General features: G+C 32.5%; 1 protein-coding gene across 13 annotated transcripts in view; it reads left to right on the forward strand.

Annotated features, from left to right (window-relative positions):
• The window catches only part of Ppip5k2 (diphosphoinositol pentakisphosphate kinase 2), a 64,918-nt gene that overhangs the window by 42,038 nt on the left and 3,492 nt on the right, over positions 1-19,388 (forward strand). For 3 of the 13 annotated variants that reach the window (XM_013022054.1, XM_013022055.1, XM_013022056.1), the window contains 7 exons: positions 2,900-3,067; positions 5,245-5,418; positions 6,680-6,752; positions 8,383-8,502; positions 9,351-9,413; positions 12,960-13,100; positions 15,671-15,796. In XM_013022054.1, the coding sequence (XP_012877508.1) occupies positions 2,900-3,067; positions 5,245-5,418; positions 6,680-6,752; positions 8,383-8,502; positions 9,351-9,413; positions 12,960-13,100; positions 15,671-15,796 (865 nt within the window). Of the gene's footprint in view, positions 1-2,899; positions 3,068-5,244; positions 5,419-6,679; positions 6,753-8,382; positions 8,503-9,350; positions 9,414-12,959; positions 13,101-13,548; positions 13,599-13,968; positions 14,237-15,670; positions 15,797-19,388 lie in introns of those variants that run through there. The other 10 variants (XM_013022057.1, XM_013022058.1, XM_013022064.1 and 7 more) reach the window with 8 other exon arrangements.

A 19,388-nucleotide genomic window follows, 5' to 3' on the forward strand; every position in this document is an offset into this window, starting at 1 on the left:
TTTCCCATTACGTCTTCCTACCCATTTACTTTCAACCTTTTGTAGTGCGACTTCTTTAGATAAAATATATTTAAGTTTTGAAGGAATGACATCGATCAAGATACAGTTTTCTTAAACACTGATATGTTGAATTGAAATTCTTTTGTACAACCACTTTAAGATATTTTTTAAAAAGATACATTTAATTTTTATGCAGTTTCATAATCTTTATCTTTGAATATTAAAACTTGACTTTTGGAGGGTTTATTATATTACCTTAAACCACTCACTATTTTTCTATTTGTTCTACATTTTTGTATTTGTTTTCTTCTCATTTATTGACTTTCTTGAAATTATTTTCCACCACTAGGATGCCTGGTAATTTTACATTATTTTGCTATCATTTTAATGGCTAGTCTTGAGTAATAATATGAATCCCTGACTTGTTCATGTCAGAAGAACTTTTAATATTTAGTAGGCAATACGAAATATTTTAATTCTATTTACTCTCCCATCTTATTGTTATATTTTTACTTACTCATATTTTAGGAAATATATTTTAAATCTCATTATTATTGTTTAAGTAAATATTTGTTTAGACTTGGACCATTAGAATGCTATTATAGAATATTGCTGACCATGGTAACTCATATCTATAAATTGAGCTACTCAGGAGGCAAAGATAAGGATCATAGTAGTTCAAAGCCAACCTGGGCAAAAAGGTATCAAGTCTGCAAATCAACAAATAAACCTACATGGTAGTACATAGTTTTTAATACCAAAAAGCCTAAAAAGATGGCCACTATCCAAAGCCAGCCCTGGTTAAAAATATGAGGCTTTATGTGAAAAATAACTAAAGTAAAAAGGGCTGGTCGTGTGAGTACCTAGTAGTAAAGTACCTGCCTAGAAAATATGAAGACTTGAGTTCAGTCCTCAGTATAGTAGAATCATAGCTTGAGGCCTCATCTCAACTCACTGAGCTGAGCTCAGTGACATGTCCTATAATTAAAGCTACATGAGAAAGTAAGATTGGGAGGACTGTAATTCCAGGCCAGCTTTGGCAAAAACGTTTATAAGGCCTCATCTCCACAGAAAAGGCGGGGTATATTGCTTGTTCCTGTTAGCTGTTTTGGGAAGTGTAAATAAATAGTAGGACCATGGTCTAGGCTGTCTGATGCAAACAAATGAGACCCTGTGTCAGAAATAACCAGAGCAAAGCCAGGTGGCTCACTCCCATAATTCTTCCTAATGAGAAAGCTGAGATCTGAGGATCATATTCTGAGCCAGCCAAAACAGAAAGTTCATGAGACAATTATCTTCCAATTAACCACCCAAAAGCTAGAAGTGAAGCTGTGGCTCAAGTGTTAAAGTGCTAGCCTTGAGCAAAGAAGCTCAGGGACAGCGCACAGGTAGGTAGGGAGGGAGAAAAAGAGGGAAGCAAGGAGGAGGAAAGTCAGGAAGGTCAGCAGAAAGGTAGAAAGGAGGGGGGGAGAGGAAGGCAGGCAGAAAAGGACAGAAGGATGGGAGGAAGGAAGGAAGGAGGAAGGAAGAAAGGAAGGTAAAGGAAAGGAAAGGAAAGACGGAAAGGAGGGAGTGACCAGGGCAAAAATGCAGATTTTAGTGCCTGCTATAGCAGGCTGTCCCAGGACAGCCCCCCTTCTTCCCTCCTCCCCCACAAAAAAGAAAAGAAAATTGTAGAATGGAAATTGTACTTTATGTATCTGTATCCTAGAATAATCCCTAGTACATGGTATACATTAAATGTAGTATTTAATATATTATTGAATGATTATTTTTATGCATTATCACATTTATTGGAAATATTTAGGGTAGAATTTAAGAATTCTAAAATTCACATATTTTAAAGCTGTTTTATTTTGAGAACATTTCTATATATTTAAATGAATCTTTTTTATTTTATTTGTATTTTTATTTTTTATTTATTTTTTAAATAAGTTTTTTTATTGTGAAAATACTGTACAGAGGGGTTACAATCACATGAGCAAGGTAATGAGTACATTTCTTATCCTCCTCCTTTGTTTTTCCCCTACCATCCCTTCCCTCCCTTCTCCACAACTACAACCCCCTCCCCCCACACACACCCTGCCTAAATTGTAAAGGTTGTTTTTCTACATGGTGTCTTGTACATTTCATTGTTTTCAAATTAATCTTTACTTTCATATTGTTACCTGTTGTTTGCATGTTTCATGACACTGAACTGAATTCTTTATATATACATAAATTTCTTTTTAACCTGTGGGTTTGGACTCATGGCCTCATATTTATTAGGAACCCGAACCCTTGAGCAATTCTCAACCTCTATTTTTTTTTCTTTGCATTAGTTATATTTTAGAGAATGTATCACACTTCTGCCTTCCATTCTCCTACCTGTGCCTCTGTTCGGATTATAAGTATGAGCCACCATGCTAGTCTCTCTAACTTTTCCCCAGGTTGGCCTGAAACTGAACTTCTCATGGCCTCTGCTTTCTTAGTAGTTGGGATTATAGGCAGAGCTACTATGCCTGGCAATATATGTTTTTTTAATTGTCTTTTTAAAAATTTGTTGGTTTAACATCTCCATAGAGAACATATTTTGAAGTCAAGACTTTCTCAAGCTACCTAGTAGTGTAAAATTAGATTGTTATAAGAGTTTGTTTAATATTAATTCATTTGAGACAAAAAAGTTATGGTAATTACTTAATTGGTATTTGAATTTGTTTTTGAATTTGAAAGAATTTTCTTTAGGGAGGGGAGTAAGTGGTCCTTTGAGAAAGGATCTTACCATGTATCCCCTACCAGCCCGGAAATGCCAATCTTGCTGTCTCAGTATCTTGAGTGTTCAGATTATAGTGCTTTACCACTATCACTCTAAAGAGATTTTTTTAACTTGAATTTTAAGTGTATTGTATTTTTCTCACAGAATGAAGGCAGGAGATCTTTTAAAATTGATAATGATGATGAACCTCATACTTCTAAAAGAGATGAGACTGATCGAGCTGTGTTATTGTTTAAACCAATGGTATCAGAACCAATTCATATACACAGGAAGTCTCCACTTCCTCGAGCTAGAAAGGTGGCTACCAGCGAAGTAAGTGTATCTGTTAGAGCATGGTTTTCGTAAAGTTAACTAACTATATATATATATATATCAATAAAAATGAAAAGAAAATACAGCTTTAATTATAGAGCTTGGGATCCTAACAAATTTTCGTCAACTTTGTCTATTTTTCAAACAAATTTTTTAAATGTAGCAACAATAGGAAAACAAACTGATGAGTTTTAAAGCAGCACTTTATATATAATTTTTAATAGAATTTAATGCACATATTAAATAAGGCCTTCATAACTTGATAGACTGATGTTTGTCATGTCACATTATTCTTCAATAAATATTATTTTAAAGAGTCTGCCTTTTAGTGCATAAAAAATTTTTATTTTGTTAAAAGTATACAAGAATTGCAAAAAGTGCTTCAACAATAACTGATTCCAGTAGCACTCAGGTTAAAATAGGCTATTCCAAATTTTTAACATGATTGTAAATATCTGTATATAAGTTTGAGATTTTTATGGTATAATTGAAAAAGCTACCTTTATATTAAGAACTATAATTAAATAGGTAAACAGATTATAATACTAACAGAATGATATTTAAATAACCAAATCTTTCAAATTAAAGTTGAACAATTAGAATAGTGATTAAATATTTTATCATCTTATTTTTTTGTACTCCTTATTTTGAGTTATCTACTCTAGAATGATTTTTGTAGTTCTGATTAGTGTCAATACTTAACTAACGTCTTTTCTAACAAAAACTAGCTAAATTAGTCTAAAGATAGAACCACCAGTTTTTAAGATACATTTTTGTTGAAGTTTGCATATAACGTCTTAACAGATAAGAATATGAATAATCAAAAAGAAAAAAGAAAAGTTCAGTTTTACAATAACAAATTGTTTAAGTGTGTTTTAAGATTCTCAAATCTCAAATAACTTGACAATTGTATCTAAGAAAACAATCTATTAATAATGTAGGTCCTTTTGGCTTGATCATTTAATAAAAAGTAGGTCATTATAAGTTATACTAATTAGGCTTATCTTGAATATGACATTTTATTTTAATTATAAAAGGGGGGTTGTGTTTTAAAAACATAAAGAGAATGGTTAACAAGTACTTGATTATTTATTCTATTATACTTTATTTGAAAAATGAGAATTCTGTGGCTATGTCCAGGTATGCTAATCTTTGAAATGCTAGAAATGATTTCTATGAATATAACCTAAACCACCATTTGTGTGAGGGCAGTGATTTTGATGTTATGAACAGCAATCTGCAGTTAACCAGTTCGTTTAGAATTTCACAATCAAACCCTCTTCTGCCTCCCAGAAGGCCTTTGTAATACTGACACAGCACAAAATATTTTGAGTCTTGACTTTGCAACCCATCTATATTTATAAAGCTTCAACTAAATCACTGCCCTTGTTGTCCCTTAGAGTATAGAACATATTTTCTCATGAATACTTAGTTGTTTGCGAGAGATTATGTCTATACGACGCAAAACATTTACTTCCTTAAGGTAAATTATTCAAGTAAAACCTTGAAGACTCTTTCTGACACATGGAGATAGAAGTTTGTACTTTCAAAAGATATACAGAGAAAAAGACTATTGTTTTCATTTTGTGCAAGTAGATTTTACTTTGTCCTCATGGATATAAAACTGAATATGCAAACACAAACATGGAACAATTAGAATGTTTGCTGCATGTTTTGCCTACTGAACTTTGTAAAATAATCTTTGGGAGTGGGTAAACACATAGCCTGAAAGTATAAAAAAATACAATCAGTGTCCATCTTATGAAGTTTTTTACATGTCAAGCAGACAGACTTTTTCACAGTATATGAAATCTCTTTAACCCTTTATACAATCCTTTGTGCTTTTACTGAAGTACTCACCTCAAATAGCACAAAATCTTATCAATATCTAAAATGAAGCAAAATACTTCCATATTTAAATAGTTGCCAAAAAAGAAGTATTAAAACTATTCCAGTTTTTAGAGAGAAATTTTAATTATGAAAGCAGTATTAAAAGTATTTTAAGTTAATCAGATATTTTTATAATCATTATCCTTTGGCTCCCAAATTACTGTTTAATAGTTTTTAAACTGTATTTTTTTTTCTTTCTGATCATTTGGCTCTGTTGTATCTAACTTTGCATGCTCTGCTTTTTGTTTGTTTGTTTGTTTGTTTTTTGCCCCCTTTCTCACTTCCAGGAAGAGAGCCCCCTGAGTGTGTCTAGCCCAGAGGGTACTGGTACCTGGCTGCATTATACCAGTGGTGTGGGTACTGGGCGTCGAAGACGCAGATCAGGGGAACAAATCACTTCTTCCCCTGTCTCCCCCAAATCATTGGCTTTCACATCCAGTATTTTTGGCTCATGGCAACAGGTTTTTAAACTTTACTTCATTAAACATTTTTCTTCCCTGCATTCAGAGCAACAAAGAGCTGTCTTTGAGGACATCTAATCCCTTACAATTTTACATCAGAGTAAATCCTTCTGTTTTTAAATTTCAAGCTTGTTTAAAAATAATTTGATATCTGACAATATTTGAGGGAAAGAATAACTGCTCACATTGCATGCGCTTAGCCTTTTTACTGAGAAAGTTTTACATATCCAGGATTTTTTAAAATCATCAATAAATTTTATTCTGGATCTTTAGCCTGCTGATTTAATTACTTACAAAGAAAAAATCTTTCTTTTACTTGTTTTTTGAAAACTTTTAGAAAATTAATTATGAAATTTCACTATATGAAAGTGTACTTAGCCTGTACTCCATAAATAAAATTTTTTTATTCCATTTGAAATGTGCTGAGAATTTAAACTTTTAAGTGTCAAAATTTACATGGCCTGGTGTAAATTAGCAAGATACATCTATTATTGATTGCTCTTTCCCTCACTATTCTTTATGTCAAAGTGTATAATTAAGGGATATATATAATATGTTTTTTAAGGGATATATACAATATGTTTTTCTTTGAACTTTAACAGGCAAGTCGTATGTGCCCATCAAACCATATAATTAAAAATAAAATGACTTCAGAAGGACTTTCTGTGATGTCATTTAGAAACTTAAAATACTTTTTGTTTTGTTTCAATGGAAGATCTGCTGTCACAGATGACTTCATTGATAATTTCAGCAATTTCCTTTGGAAATATAATGCATTTGATTATAGCAAAAGGGATTATGGTATCCATTAAGGCTGTCAATATTTAAAGGTTACTCTGATAAAGCCCATGCATGGATCAGTACTTCTATGGTGACCTCAACAGTCTCTGTCTTTTCTTTTGTTTGTGGTTGTTTTTTCCCCCCTTCAAATACAGGAGCTGTTTAAGAATGGGAATTTGGCTTCTTTTAAAAGAGAATAAAATTATATCAATCTAGTAATTATTTCTTCTCATCTGTCTTGTTTCATACATGATGTTTCATTCTGAATGCCTGCTTTGCACCACCTCATTGCAACGACCACATATGAAATGGACTCCCTTAAGACGGGATCTTGCATGATCTTTCATGTTTTGTGTGTCTCTACTAATATTTATCATACAGCTTATTAACCTTTGTCTGTCTGAAACAGGCTGCATATGAAGTATGGATTTTTGAGTTCCTTTTTCTGTTTTATTTCACTTATTTCGTGTTCCTTACACAGGTTGTATCTGAAAATGCTAATTACCTACGAACACCAAGAACTCTAGTGGAACAGAAGCAGAGCTCTACTATAGGTATGTGGTGCAAAGGAAATTTTGTATTATATATCCTTCGTAAACTCACCATTGTATACATGTGTAAAACTCATCAGGGGTAATAGCATGACCAAATGTTATGCTTAGTTTGTAATTAATATGTACTAATTCAGAAATGTTTTGTTGTACAGCTCAATGAAATTTTTAATTTTGTGTTGTAACCCTTTGAATGCCTACTACGGTAACCATTTAATCTACTTGCCAATGCTGTGTTCTAACCTTGTACTGTGTAAGTTAATTTATGAAGGACATTTCATTTCCCTGATTGATAACGAATGAAAAGATGCTATTGCCTGCAAAAAGCTTCTTTCTAATCGAAAGATATTTAAGTGAAGTGTTTCAAACTCAAAAATTTGAGTTTATTAATTTTCCTTGTGAGCAGATCTTAAGGAAAACTAAAGCAAAACTAATGCACAGTTTCAACCTTACCTTTTTTTTTTTTGAGCTCTAAGCATAAGTGCTTCTTTGCTTACAGCAACATTGGAAAACAAGTTTTAAACCCAATATTGATTAAAAAAAAACTTTTGATAAATTCTTGCCCAAATAAGTTGAATGAAAGCATGAATAGACTTCATTGTAAGTTAAACTCTGTATATATATACTATATAGTCTCTCTACTTGGTGTTTGAGCTGTATTGATTCCCATATATGAGGATCTTTCTTGAGCTAATTACATACACATGCCATATATTTAAAGCTTAATATTCACAAGTTTCATTATCGAAACTTATATACTAACCCTTTTTATTGAACTGTCACTATATTTGACAGAAATAATGGTTATACTTTTGCTTGAATGTAAGAATTCTGCTAAAAATTAAGCATAAATGTACACTGGTTTGCATGACTGAAATTTTTTTGCCTGTTGTCACAAATAAGTAAGATTTAATTACTTCTTTTTAAGAATTATTGATAACTCTTAAGTCAAGGCATCAGAAAGATTTTTTGCAAGCATTCAAAAAATACTGATTTATTGTAAATTAATTGTGCCAGGAAATATGCTTTTTTATTTTTTTAATTGCCGGTACTGGGGCTTGAACTAGGGCCTAGGCTCTGTCCTTTAGCTTTTTCACTTAATGTTGGCTGAATACCACTTGAGCCACTTCTCCACTTCTGGCTTGTTGGTGGTTAATTGTGATAAGAGTTTCATGCACTTTTCTACCTGGTCTGGCTTTGAACTGAGATCCTTAGATTTCAACATTGTAAGTAGGGTTGGATTACAGGCAGTAGCTACTGGCGCCTGGCTATATCTTGATTCTTAAAAGTAGGTTTTCCAAATTCCTTCTCATCCTAAACTATTTTATATGGTGATATTTTTAATATGTTTAGGATGTGAATGTCTGGTCATTGTCTGGGGATATTTTCTCAAAGGTAGCATTTTTTCCAGCACTGTTTGCCTCATTCGTAACTTTGATATATAATAGTGCTTATCAAAAGCATTGTATTAAAACTATCACTATTAAAACTGTAAGCGTATGTGAGCCTGTTCTAGGCCCTGCCACAGGCTACCTGTGTGTTTGTAAGACCATGTTAACTGCATGCTGCATGATTTCCCAATGTGAATGGAAGAACACCCGTTTTTGTATGTATTTTCTCTAACTTCCATCAGGGTCTCACTGTTCGGGCCTGTTTAGCACCTCAGTGCTCGGGGGTTCTTCAAGCGCTCCTAACCTACAAGATTATGCTCGTACTCATCGTAAAAAGCTGACTTCTTCTGGCTGCATAGATGGTATGTGCACATATGCACACTCAAACTCATACTTATACCCACGCACACACCCATGAGCAGTATTTCTCAAAAGCAAGTCTAAGGCCAGCGTGGAATCCTATCATCCTTTTCATAAATGACTTCTAGTGCTCTCTGTTTTCCACAGCTCGAATCTATCTTTGATCAAACAATTAAAACCTGTAGTTAAACTTATAGAACTTATACAATAAGTAGCTTGCTATAATGGAAAATAAAAAGCTTCATTATGATCTTCTTTTAGCTAACTGATAATCCATATTACAAAAATTAACTTTTTTTTCATCTTAAACTTTTGTTCATTGTTAACCTCTGATATTGACAAACTAAAGCAAATGTCATGTTTATTAATACAAAAAATACATAGGTGATGTTTTCATAAAATGAACATAGAATAAGAATATTTAAGATCCCTAGTTAAAGGAAGTCCTGTACTGTTGTTAATGTAACTTTTGATATTTTGATACTCAAAATACTTTTGAGATTCACAGAAAATCTGTCCCTTTTGTTCACCAGGAAGCTTTTTAGCTCTTTCACAACCAGTGTTTCTTCAAATATATACATGAGTTTACTTTAGTTATTACAACATGGGTTTACCTGAACTGCCAGCTCATCCTGCTTTTCTTTCTTTATGTATTTCTTTAAACATTTTGCCTCTATCATCAAGCCAGTTTACTGCTTTTAACCAGTATTTGGCTTATTACTTTCTCTCACTGTCCCTTCTGCATGTCACCTAACTCTAACCTCCTCATATATTTGTTTTTCCCTCTTTTTGTTAAGTGTTCTTTTGGCAGCTATTACAAATTTCAGGTACCTGTTTTTCTCTTTCTCAGACGCCACACGCGGTTCTGCTGTTAAAAGGTTTTCTATCTCATTTGCTCGACACCCAACCAATGGTACGTTTTGCTTTTATTTTAAAAGATACTCCCCTGCTTCATCCCTTTTTAATTTTTCTTTTATTTGACTGGGATATACAGTATCATTCTCCATCCTTAATTTTAATTGGCATATAGTTCCAATTTATTACTTGCCCAAATTATTGATACTGTCTAGCTCTTTTTTTTTCAGTTGTAATTTCATAGTAATTTAACATTACTCATCAAACATTTAAATGACCACAATAATAATGAGTTTTAATCCTAAATTAACACCTGAAAATTCTAATTTTTAAGTAATCAGTTTATACAGATTTTTAAATACAATCAGTATTTCTTAATTTGTTCTTAATTCTTAATAATTTTAATTTTTTTTTAAATTTCCTTCCTAATTCCTTTCCTGGTCACATGGTTTTTATTACTGAGATAGTTAATAAAAATACAGAGCAACCCATGTCAAAGAGCCAAATGAGAAATGTCTTTAAAAATTTCCAGGAAACCAGCTCATGCAGGTGTCCCTGTGTATTACTGTCCCTGGCTATTTGTCTAAAGCAGAACTGGACTTGGTCTGGAGCACTCTGGAAACTGCAGCATTTGCTTTGTCCTTATGTTGCAATATAGTTTGCTATTTCCAAACAACCACTTCCTCTGGCATACTGCTTTTTTTTAAAATGTGGAGGATTTCTAGGTAGGAAGAAGATTCAAATTAAAATCTAGAGAAACAATTGAGCTACATTCAATTTTTGGAGCTAAATAGGAACATGTTTCTTGGCCATAATTTATAAGTTGAATTGCTGTTGTATTATAGCTTCCTAAATAAATAATGAGCTTGTGGTTTAAGAGGGAATATTTACAGATTTTTAAAAAATATTTAAGTTCCAAAGTATTGTTTTAATAAGTAATGTTAAAATATTTTCACCTATGGAGCTCTTTTTATTCTTATTTTTACTTTCAAACTTTTAATTAAAAATTTTTAAACGCACAAACTTTTATGATATTTAAGGATTCAGCTGTTTGTGGTCATTTCTTCCTTTGGGGATTCCTTTAACAACACATCTAGATTATAGTGCATTAATACTGCTTGAAGGTGAAATAAGATCTCATCCTCAAGTAAAAGTTTAGCTTTAAAGCCTAACCTGCTTTCTTCTATTACAGCTATTTAAATGGTACTTAAAAAAAAAAGTATCCGTAAGAACCTCTCAGAAGTAAAGTACAAGTCACAAGAAAAAAGTAAAATTTTAAGATGAATATCAGTAGTGGACCATGTGCACTTATGTGTTTTAAAGCCAGTATTGCAGGTTTTATATGGGAGAACTGCATTTAACTGAGAATAAAAAAATAGTAATACATATGTTAGATTAAAGTGAAAATAGATTAATTTTATTGCTTTGATTTAGGCTTTTCTTTTTTAATGTTACTTTTCATACATTATACAACTCAGTGCATATAAAACACATTCCTTTAAATTCTAGAAATATTTCTTTTTTAATGCAAATCTTTTTTATTACAAATTCATGTGCAGAGGGATTATAGTTAATAAGTAAGGTAGCTAATACATTTATTTTAAACAGTGTTACACCCTTGTAGATTTATTTTTTTCAAGTTTTTTTGATGCTGTGGTTGTTGTCTATCTGTCCTATGAATTGTCATTTGAATCTTTCACTTGCCTTTTTTTCCATATAACTTTCATGTTATTTCCATGTTTAACATATATCATGGACTTACCCTTCCTTCATCTTTAGTTCAAGGAACATGCTGAGACAAGTGTCTTCTGGCAGTGCTTTCCCTTGTTTTCGGGGCCTGTGTGCAGAACACTACACCTCTATAGGTGCTGGTCTGTTTCCCCTGTGGAAATTCTAGGCTCCAGTGGTATGTTTTCATGGCTTCTAAACATGTCAGCAGAGTGGCTTTTTAAACTTCTCACTAAACTTTTCATTACACATTAAACTAATTTACACTAAAGATAAATGGTGAAAAATATGTAGTCCAGAGAAACTTTATTGTATTGTCATTTGACTTATAAAATTTAGCAGACAAATGAAAGACAATAATAATTACCAAAGATATGAACATCCTGGGGAAAGGAGAAAAACACATGTCAAGTTTAATGTAATGCAAAGAAAGGATTTGAGCTTGTTTGCATGAATTTTATACTAAAAAAATGTAATGTACAAGCCTAATTTCGTCAGTACTTAACTGAGATGTTTTAGCTGCTGTTATATTTTTAGGTTTTGTTGTTTTGAAGTATGTGAAATGTGTTGTCATGTTTCTGTTTGCATCTGAAAATTAAACATCACTTTTGTAAATTGTTTATATAGGAAAATTAGATTTCTTTTCATCAGTTTCCCTATCCTAGTTTAAAATTTCAGAAGTTATGGGGAATATTTCTCTCAAAATTTAGATAAATAAAATAATAATCCACTCTTAAATGAGCACATGCCTGTTGAAGCAGTCTGTATATTACTAATTTTTACTTTTTAAATACTGTATTGGATTTTTATGTGAGAGTAAAAAATTTATTTCTTTGAAGGAGAATTAGTCTGAACTTTTGGGAAAATGGATGCAGAAAAACTTGATACTTTTAAGAGTATGTAAAAGCAATTTTTAAAAACATTCAGTTGAATAAGCTTTAAGTGAAAATTTTCTTAAAAGTGAATAACCTGTATCTTATTTTTGTAAATTAAACTGTGTTTAAGTGCCTTTGCTTCTTATTAATACATATTAATATATGTTAATAAGTATATTAATATATACATATTAATGCATATCTGCATGGTGGTTTCATGGATTTTTTTATATTTCTGTGTCACTTTTAAATATGGACATATTTCTATCTTGTATTGCTTACTTACTTGACCTAAGCACTCACCAAGATTTCTAATAATAGAAATTATTGGTGTTAATTCAGTACAGGAAATTCATTCTTCATAAGTAATGGTTTACTTGACAAGAAATTACCTTTACCATTCTGGCATGAGGTACACACCATGACATCATCTTATTCACCTATTGAAAAGATTCAGCTTTGAAAGACAAAACTGAGCCAGGCACGATGTCACACACCTGTAATCTCAGCTGCTCAGGAGGCAAAGTTTGAGGCATTTCTGGGCTAGATACAAGTTCAAAGTCAGTCTAGGCAACTTAGGGAAGCCTTGTCTCAGAATTAAAAAAAAAAAAAAGTAAAAATTAAGGGCTGGGATGTGGCTCAGTGGTGGAACACTGCAAATAGAAGGCCTGGGTTCAATCTCCAGTTTAAAAAAAAATGTATTTTTCCTTTTTGGTTTTTCCCCTTTTAAGTCTTATTCTTAGGTTGTATCAATATAGCAGGAAATTGTGCTCATGATGTACTATGTGATTACATATAAACTGAAATCTTTGCTACATCTTGTTTCAACTCCATATTGCAGAGCATCTGGTGTCATGACTTGAGACATCTGTGTGTTTGCATGTGTTAACTTGGAAATACCTAAATTTTCCACTTCTAAACAATGGTTCTCTTCCTTTTTAGTTATCAGTTTTAAAAATACTCAATTTTACTTTTCATTTTTGTTTTTGTTTCTCTTGTAGGCTTTGAATTGTATTCCATGGTGCCGTCTATTTGTCCTCTAGAAACTCTTCACAATGCTCTATCTTTAAAGCAGGTGGATGACTTTCTTGCTTTCATTGCTTCTCCATCAAGTGAAGCTCTAGACAAGACTCCTGAAATGTGTAGGAAGATTTACCTTCATATTTCATTGTTGGGCAGTAGATAATGTAAAAATATAAACTTAAGTAATACTTGGAGTGAGTAGAACTTTAGGAGGGAAAGGGTATAATGTACAATGTACTATTTTTCTTGATTTCTCCTCCAGTCACTTTCTTGTATGAAAGAAATATCTACAATCCAGCAACAGTATAATGTAGAGCCATAATCTTTTGTAGAAATATATTTGCTAGAAATCTTACATTCATATAATTTATTATCATATTAAAAAATAATTTCTAAAAAAAAAAGTAATTTCTAACATAATTTAAAGAATAATCAGTCCACAGGATAGTTCCTGTGAACTCACACATACACGCATGCCTCTCCTCTTACTAGTTTGGGTAAGTAAGTAGGAAATAGCTCTTACTAAAAAATAACAACTTAGGACAGTAATTTTTTTATGTTTCTTAGAAATATTCTGAAGAATTTATTCATTTGTATGAACAGAAGGCATTGACTAAGTAAGTTTTACAAACTACTGTATTTTTACCTCCCTTTGGAAAAGTATAGTTAAGTTAGAACATAAAAATGATGAAGTACTGGAAAAAACACAGTAACTCAGATTTGCTAAAGCTTTTTTTTTTCATTTTTTTAAAAGAAAAATGTCTTTTGTAACATTGAACATAAAGTAACACTATTTTGAGACCTGTCATTTTGGAAATTGCTTTGACTAACTTATTTTGTGTGGAAAGTCATTTTTTTCTGTATAACATCTCTAAACATGTTAGAATTTCCAGTTTAGTCAGCATTAATTTTAAGAAAGAATACTTTTCTTCAGTGATAAGACCTTGCTTTTCTAGCCATTAAACTTTAGAGATAACTGTTGGAAAGATTTTTTAATTTCAGATTTTTGCATGTGAAATGTATCTGATACCAAGCATCGATAATATTCCAAATAAAGTAACAGCTACAAAGTCAAAACCAGGAAAATGAAAGGAGTTCATCTCTTTTTATGTTACTTCTAAGGAAGTAGAATAAGCAATGCCGCTTCCTCAAAATCATCTAAATAAATTGTAGTTTACTCCTTTGCCTTATACTTGATAAGCCATTGCTTCCTTGGGATAAGGATTTCAAATTTTCAAGCTTGAAAGAGCTTCCAGTAAGTACATAAGTGTTTGGAGTAGATATCACTATTGTTTAATTTTGGAAGATTTACAGTGTATAATTTCAATGTAGTGGAATAATGCTGACCGTTCTGACAGAATTTTAATGGAATAGTTAGAAGAAGATAATCTTTTAAAGTATATGCTGTAATAGTGTTACTTGATGACAGCTTCATTTTTGTAATGAATTCAGTTCATCAAAGTGTATTAATAAGATATATTAATGGAGCAAAGGCTATTAGATTCAACTTGCAGGTGTGCTAATTAACTCTTCTCTATAACTTGGGTCCAAATTATATCCCAAGTCTTTCTAGCTCTCTTAAAATTTAATTGTTAAGAAAACTAGATGAAAAAGTTAGTTACTTTATGCAGCTCATAGAATTAGGTAAACTTTAACCAATAATGTAGATTTTTGGTCTACATGAAAGAACCTTTTATTCCCAAAAATCTTTGGTATCCATCAGAAAGAGAAAAAGTTAAATGGTGAGAGCTTGAGTTTACTATGGCTCTTCATCCAGAGTACTTATGTGCATGGATCCATTGTTTTTTAATAATTGGAGGAAAGTTTACAGTTTAAATGAAAAAAAAAAGCATAGACATAATTGAGGACTATTAACTACTTCGTTGAGCCAGACACATTCAGATCTTCTAGATTATGAGGGTGTTTTTCTTTCATTCTTTTTGAATGAAGGAATTATCTGAATTTTATATGGTTTAGATTACCTACGAGTTGATATTTACTTAATATACTATAGTAACATTTTTTGCACTTAATAAGAGCAGAGACACTATGGCATGGTTTTAACTGAAAGAGCATTTTCTTTTTGCCCCACTCTGTCCTCTCCATTTTGGCTAGAAAGCAGTACTATGGAGGGTATAAAACAACTTCCAAATTCCCTCCCTTTCATGATGATAAATCTCAGCTGGGTAAACCAGGAATGCAAGATGATTGCTTAACTATATATAATGTAGTTATAGTATACTCTCAGATTGATACAGTCATTACTCGAATCTTCATTGATTATTGAAACTCAGACTTAGAAGTTACAAACTGTTGTGGCAAGAATAAAACTATGCCATCAGCTCTCAGCCATCCCTTAAGTGCCTCAGTTTGTATCATGCAAGGTAAAACTCAGTATGTTACTTTATTCTTGTTGGCATTCATACTGGCAAAGCGTTTATAATATGAGCAAAATATCTATTTTGATAAGACCATGAGAGAACTTTTTTTATGAGAAAGATGATTTTACTGAATTTACTCTGTAGACTTTACTATGTCTATTATCTACTACTACTATTTATGTCAATTATTATGCATCTTTTAGAGTCACTAAATTATGTCATGAAAACACTTCTACAGTGTGAATGTAGAATTGGCAAGAATTATTAACTTTTCATGTTTGATTTATGTTCATTTGATCTTGTTCCAGCCTATACTGTCTCACGATCCAGTCCAGTCCAAAGAAGAAAAATATCTCTAAATACATATACACCTACAAAGATTCTACCAACACCATCAGCTACCTTAAAGACTACTAAAGCAAGCCAGAAAGCAGGTTAGGAATGTGTGAGTTTGTGATTCTGAATGGCAGTTGTTGCAGGAATGATAATACTTTTTTTTTAAATGTAAAATCTGTTCATAAGTAGGATCATTACATTTTCTAGTACTTTCTTGAATAATATTCTTCAACATTCAAAATCTTTTATCATAGTCTATTTGTGTATATTTTTATTTCTGTTATCTCTCCTTCCCTTCTAGTCTGGTACTTATTTCCTTTTCCATGTACTGATTTCTCTTAATAAAATGGCTTCAAACTCATACTTTTCTTAAATTAGTTTACAGATTTTCTTCAATTTTTACATTTTACATGGTTTTTTTCCTTGTCTCCATTCTCAATTTGACTACCAAATTAAATTATCTTTCATCAGTGTTCTTTTGACTTGTTGGCATATTTTATTGTTGTTTCTCTTAGCACATCTTTAAAGGTACTACTTTATCTTAGTGCTTTTTCCATGTCTCTAATTCTCTTGCTTCAAGATGAGACAGAAACAGTCTCATCTTGTTCATTATTTCTTTTCTTGAATCTTTTTCTCAGAAATTCTTACAGCTCCATTGCTTTTGATGTTAACCTCATGGGAAATGTCATTTATTTCCCTTCTAATTTTTTTTGGAGGAGGGTAAGTCGTGGGGGTTGAACTCTGGGCCTGAGCGCTGTCCCTCAGCTCTTCAGCTCAAGGCTAGCACTCAACCACTTGCGCTACAGTGCCACTTCAGGTTTTCTGGTGGTTTATTGAAGATAGGAGTTTCACGGACTTCCCTGCCTGGGCTGGCTTTGAACCACGATCCTCAGACTTCCCTGCCCGGGCTGGCTTTGAACCACGATCCTCAGATCTCAGCCTCCTGAGTAGCTAGGATTACAGGCATGAGCCACCAGCACCTGGCCTTTTTTTTTTTTTTTTTTGTCTTTTTTTCATGGGCCTGAACTCTGGGCCTGAGTGCTCTCCCTCAGCTCTTCAGCTCAAAGCTAGCATTTAATCACTTGAGCCACAGCGCCACTTCCGGCTTTTTCTGCTTATGTGGTGCTAAGGAATCCAACCCAAGGCATCATGCATGCAAGGCAAGCACTCTACCACTGAGCCCCCTTCCCAGCCCTCTTCTAACATTTTTAAATAATCTTCTAGTAAGAATTGTATTTAGCTAGGCACCTGTGGCTCATGTCTATAATCCTAGCTACTCAGGCGACTGATAGCTAAAGATTGAAGTCCAAAGCCAGCCATGGCAGGAAAGTAACTCTTATCTCCAATTAACTAGCAAAAAAACAGTAGAGCTGTGGCTCAAATGGTAGAGTGCTAGCCTTAAGCAAAAAAACTCAGTGGATAGAGCCCAGACCCTGAATTCAAACTCTAGGACCACATAAACAATAAAACATAAAAAGAGATTGTACTTAGAAGCTTACAGAACCCACATTAATAGTTCAGCTCTGCTACTTAGTAGCTATATTACCTTGAATAATTTTCTTAACCACATGAATCCAGTCTTGAAGTAATAAAAGTATGATAATGGTACCCCCTTCATAAAATTGTCAGAGATGAATATAATAACAGAGTAATATACTTGGCACATCTTGTAAACACTCACTAAATATGAGCTGCCATTATTACTGTTTTATTATAACCAAACTCTTTACCTTTGCCCAAATAAATCCCCCTAGCCCTTGTGACAGTTTTCCCCCTAAATTCTTAAACCTTTCCATCATTCTAGACCCAACTCATCCTCCACCACTGATGATATATTTATATGATTGTCAAAACAAGTGCATCAGTGATATTCTGTACTACTCATTTGTTCTATCACACCCGAATATAGCTCCCACCAAATACCTAGGCTTTGAAATCAGTATTTTAAATAGATTTGAACCTTGTATATTCTAATCAGAAAATTTAGCTACAATGATAGGCAGACATCTTGGTACACACCAGTAATCCTAGCACTCAGGAGGTTGATGCAGCTGTGTCTTGGTTCATGGACAGCCTGGACCACATAGCAGTACCCTGTCCTAAAATCAACAACAAAAACTAGTGTTTAAGGTACTAGTGTTTAAGGTAAGTATCTTAAATTTCATTCCATACACAAGACAACTGAAATTTGTGTAGTTCCTTTTTTTGAGGAAGTTACTATAGAAAAATTACCATTAAGATTGTGACTTACACCAGTCCACAAAGCTAGTAGTCACTGAACCTAGCATTTGTATTATTTGTTCATTTATTTTGTCTTAGCATTGGTCAGCATCAAACCTACAGCTTCACAAAGGCTAGACAAATGCTCTAGCCCAGTTCCCTAGGATTTGAATGAGTTATGATTCTTTACATATTAAACACACAATAAACCCATCATTTCATGAGCATTTTAAAATAAGAATGTTAAAATGGTAGTATATGTGGTGTAAATGGCTTTTCAAATGCTTAGCTAATATGGTATTTCTGAGATGAACCCTACCTTACTTGATCGTGATGTGTCACATAAACATCAAAACAGCCAAAAATACCCCCCACAAAATTAGTGAGTCAATTCAGTTGGGAGGATTTTTGTATCTATATTTTTAAAAGATTTTACTCTGTATTTTTCAAGTAATGGCTTTTTTTGTGTTTTACTATCAGGTTAGTGCTGTTTTCATTAAATGATTTGAGAAGTATTCCTCCTTTTTGTTTTCATGAGATTTTTGTGAGTTATTTTATTTCTTCTTTAAAAGTTTGATAGAAGTAATTTTCTGTTTCATTTTTATGTCAGACTTTTCAATTTTCATTTTTCAAGTAATTTACTCATTTTTTTCCCAGTTAATCTCTTGTCTCTTTTTTGTGGGAAACAGTACTAGGGTTTGAACTCTGGGCTTTGTACTTGATGGGCATTTATTTACTATTGGTTGAACCATAACGCCCATGCTTTTACTCTGATTATTCTTTAGAAAGGACCTCACTTTTTACCCTGGCTGGACAGGATCAAAATCCTCCTATTTATGCTTTCCGCTGTAGCTGATAGCACAGGCGCATGCCAGCACAAACAGCTTGGACGGTCGAAATGTCTCACAAACTTTTTTGTCTAAACTAGCCTGGAACTATAATCTTCCCAATTTCAACTTTTCTAGTGGCTGGGATTATAAGTGTGAGAGACAGCATCAGTTTTTATGAGTTTTTTTAAATGACTGTGTTAACCTCTCTTTAATACGAGGAAGTTTTTATTAGTTTTATTAGAGATTTTTCAGTGTTATTGGCCTTTTCAAAGGGCTAACTTTATCACATTTTTTTCTGTTGTATATGAAAATTATTTTTCTTTCATTTTTTTTCCACTTTGGGTTTATTTTTATCCAGTTTCTAGTTTCTTAGATCATTGACGGTTATTTCTTCTCTTGCTAAATAAAATTTAAAGCTCTAACTTTCCCTCTAAATACTTTAAGTAAATTAAAAAGCCAAAAATTGTTATTTTGTATTTTTTATTATACAGTTAAATACATATAATAATATATAAATAAATGTAATTTCATTGATTTGTGAAGCACTTAGGGTTATAATGATTTAAAATCCAATTATTTGGGTGGGAGTTAGATATCTTTTTTTATCAGTTTTTATTTAATTCTATTAAATTACAAAACC

This window comes from Dipodomys ordii, unplaced genomic scaffold (genome assembly GCF_000151885.1).
Source record: "Dipodomys ordii isolate 6190 unplaced genomic scaffold, Dord_2.0 Scaffold59, whole genome shotgun sequence".
NCBI lineage: Eukaryota > Metazoa > Chordata > Mammalia > Rodentia > Heteromyidae > Dipodomys > Dipodomys ordii.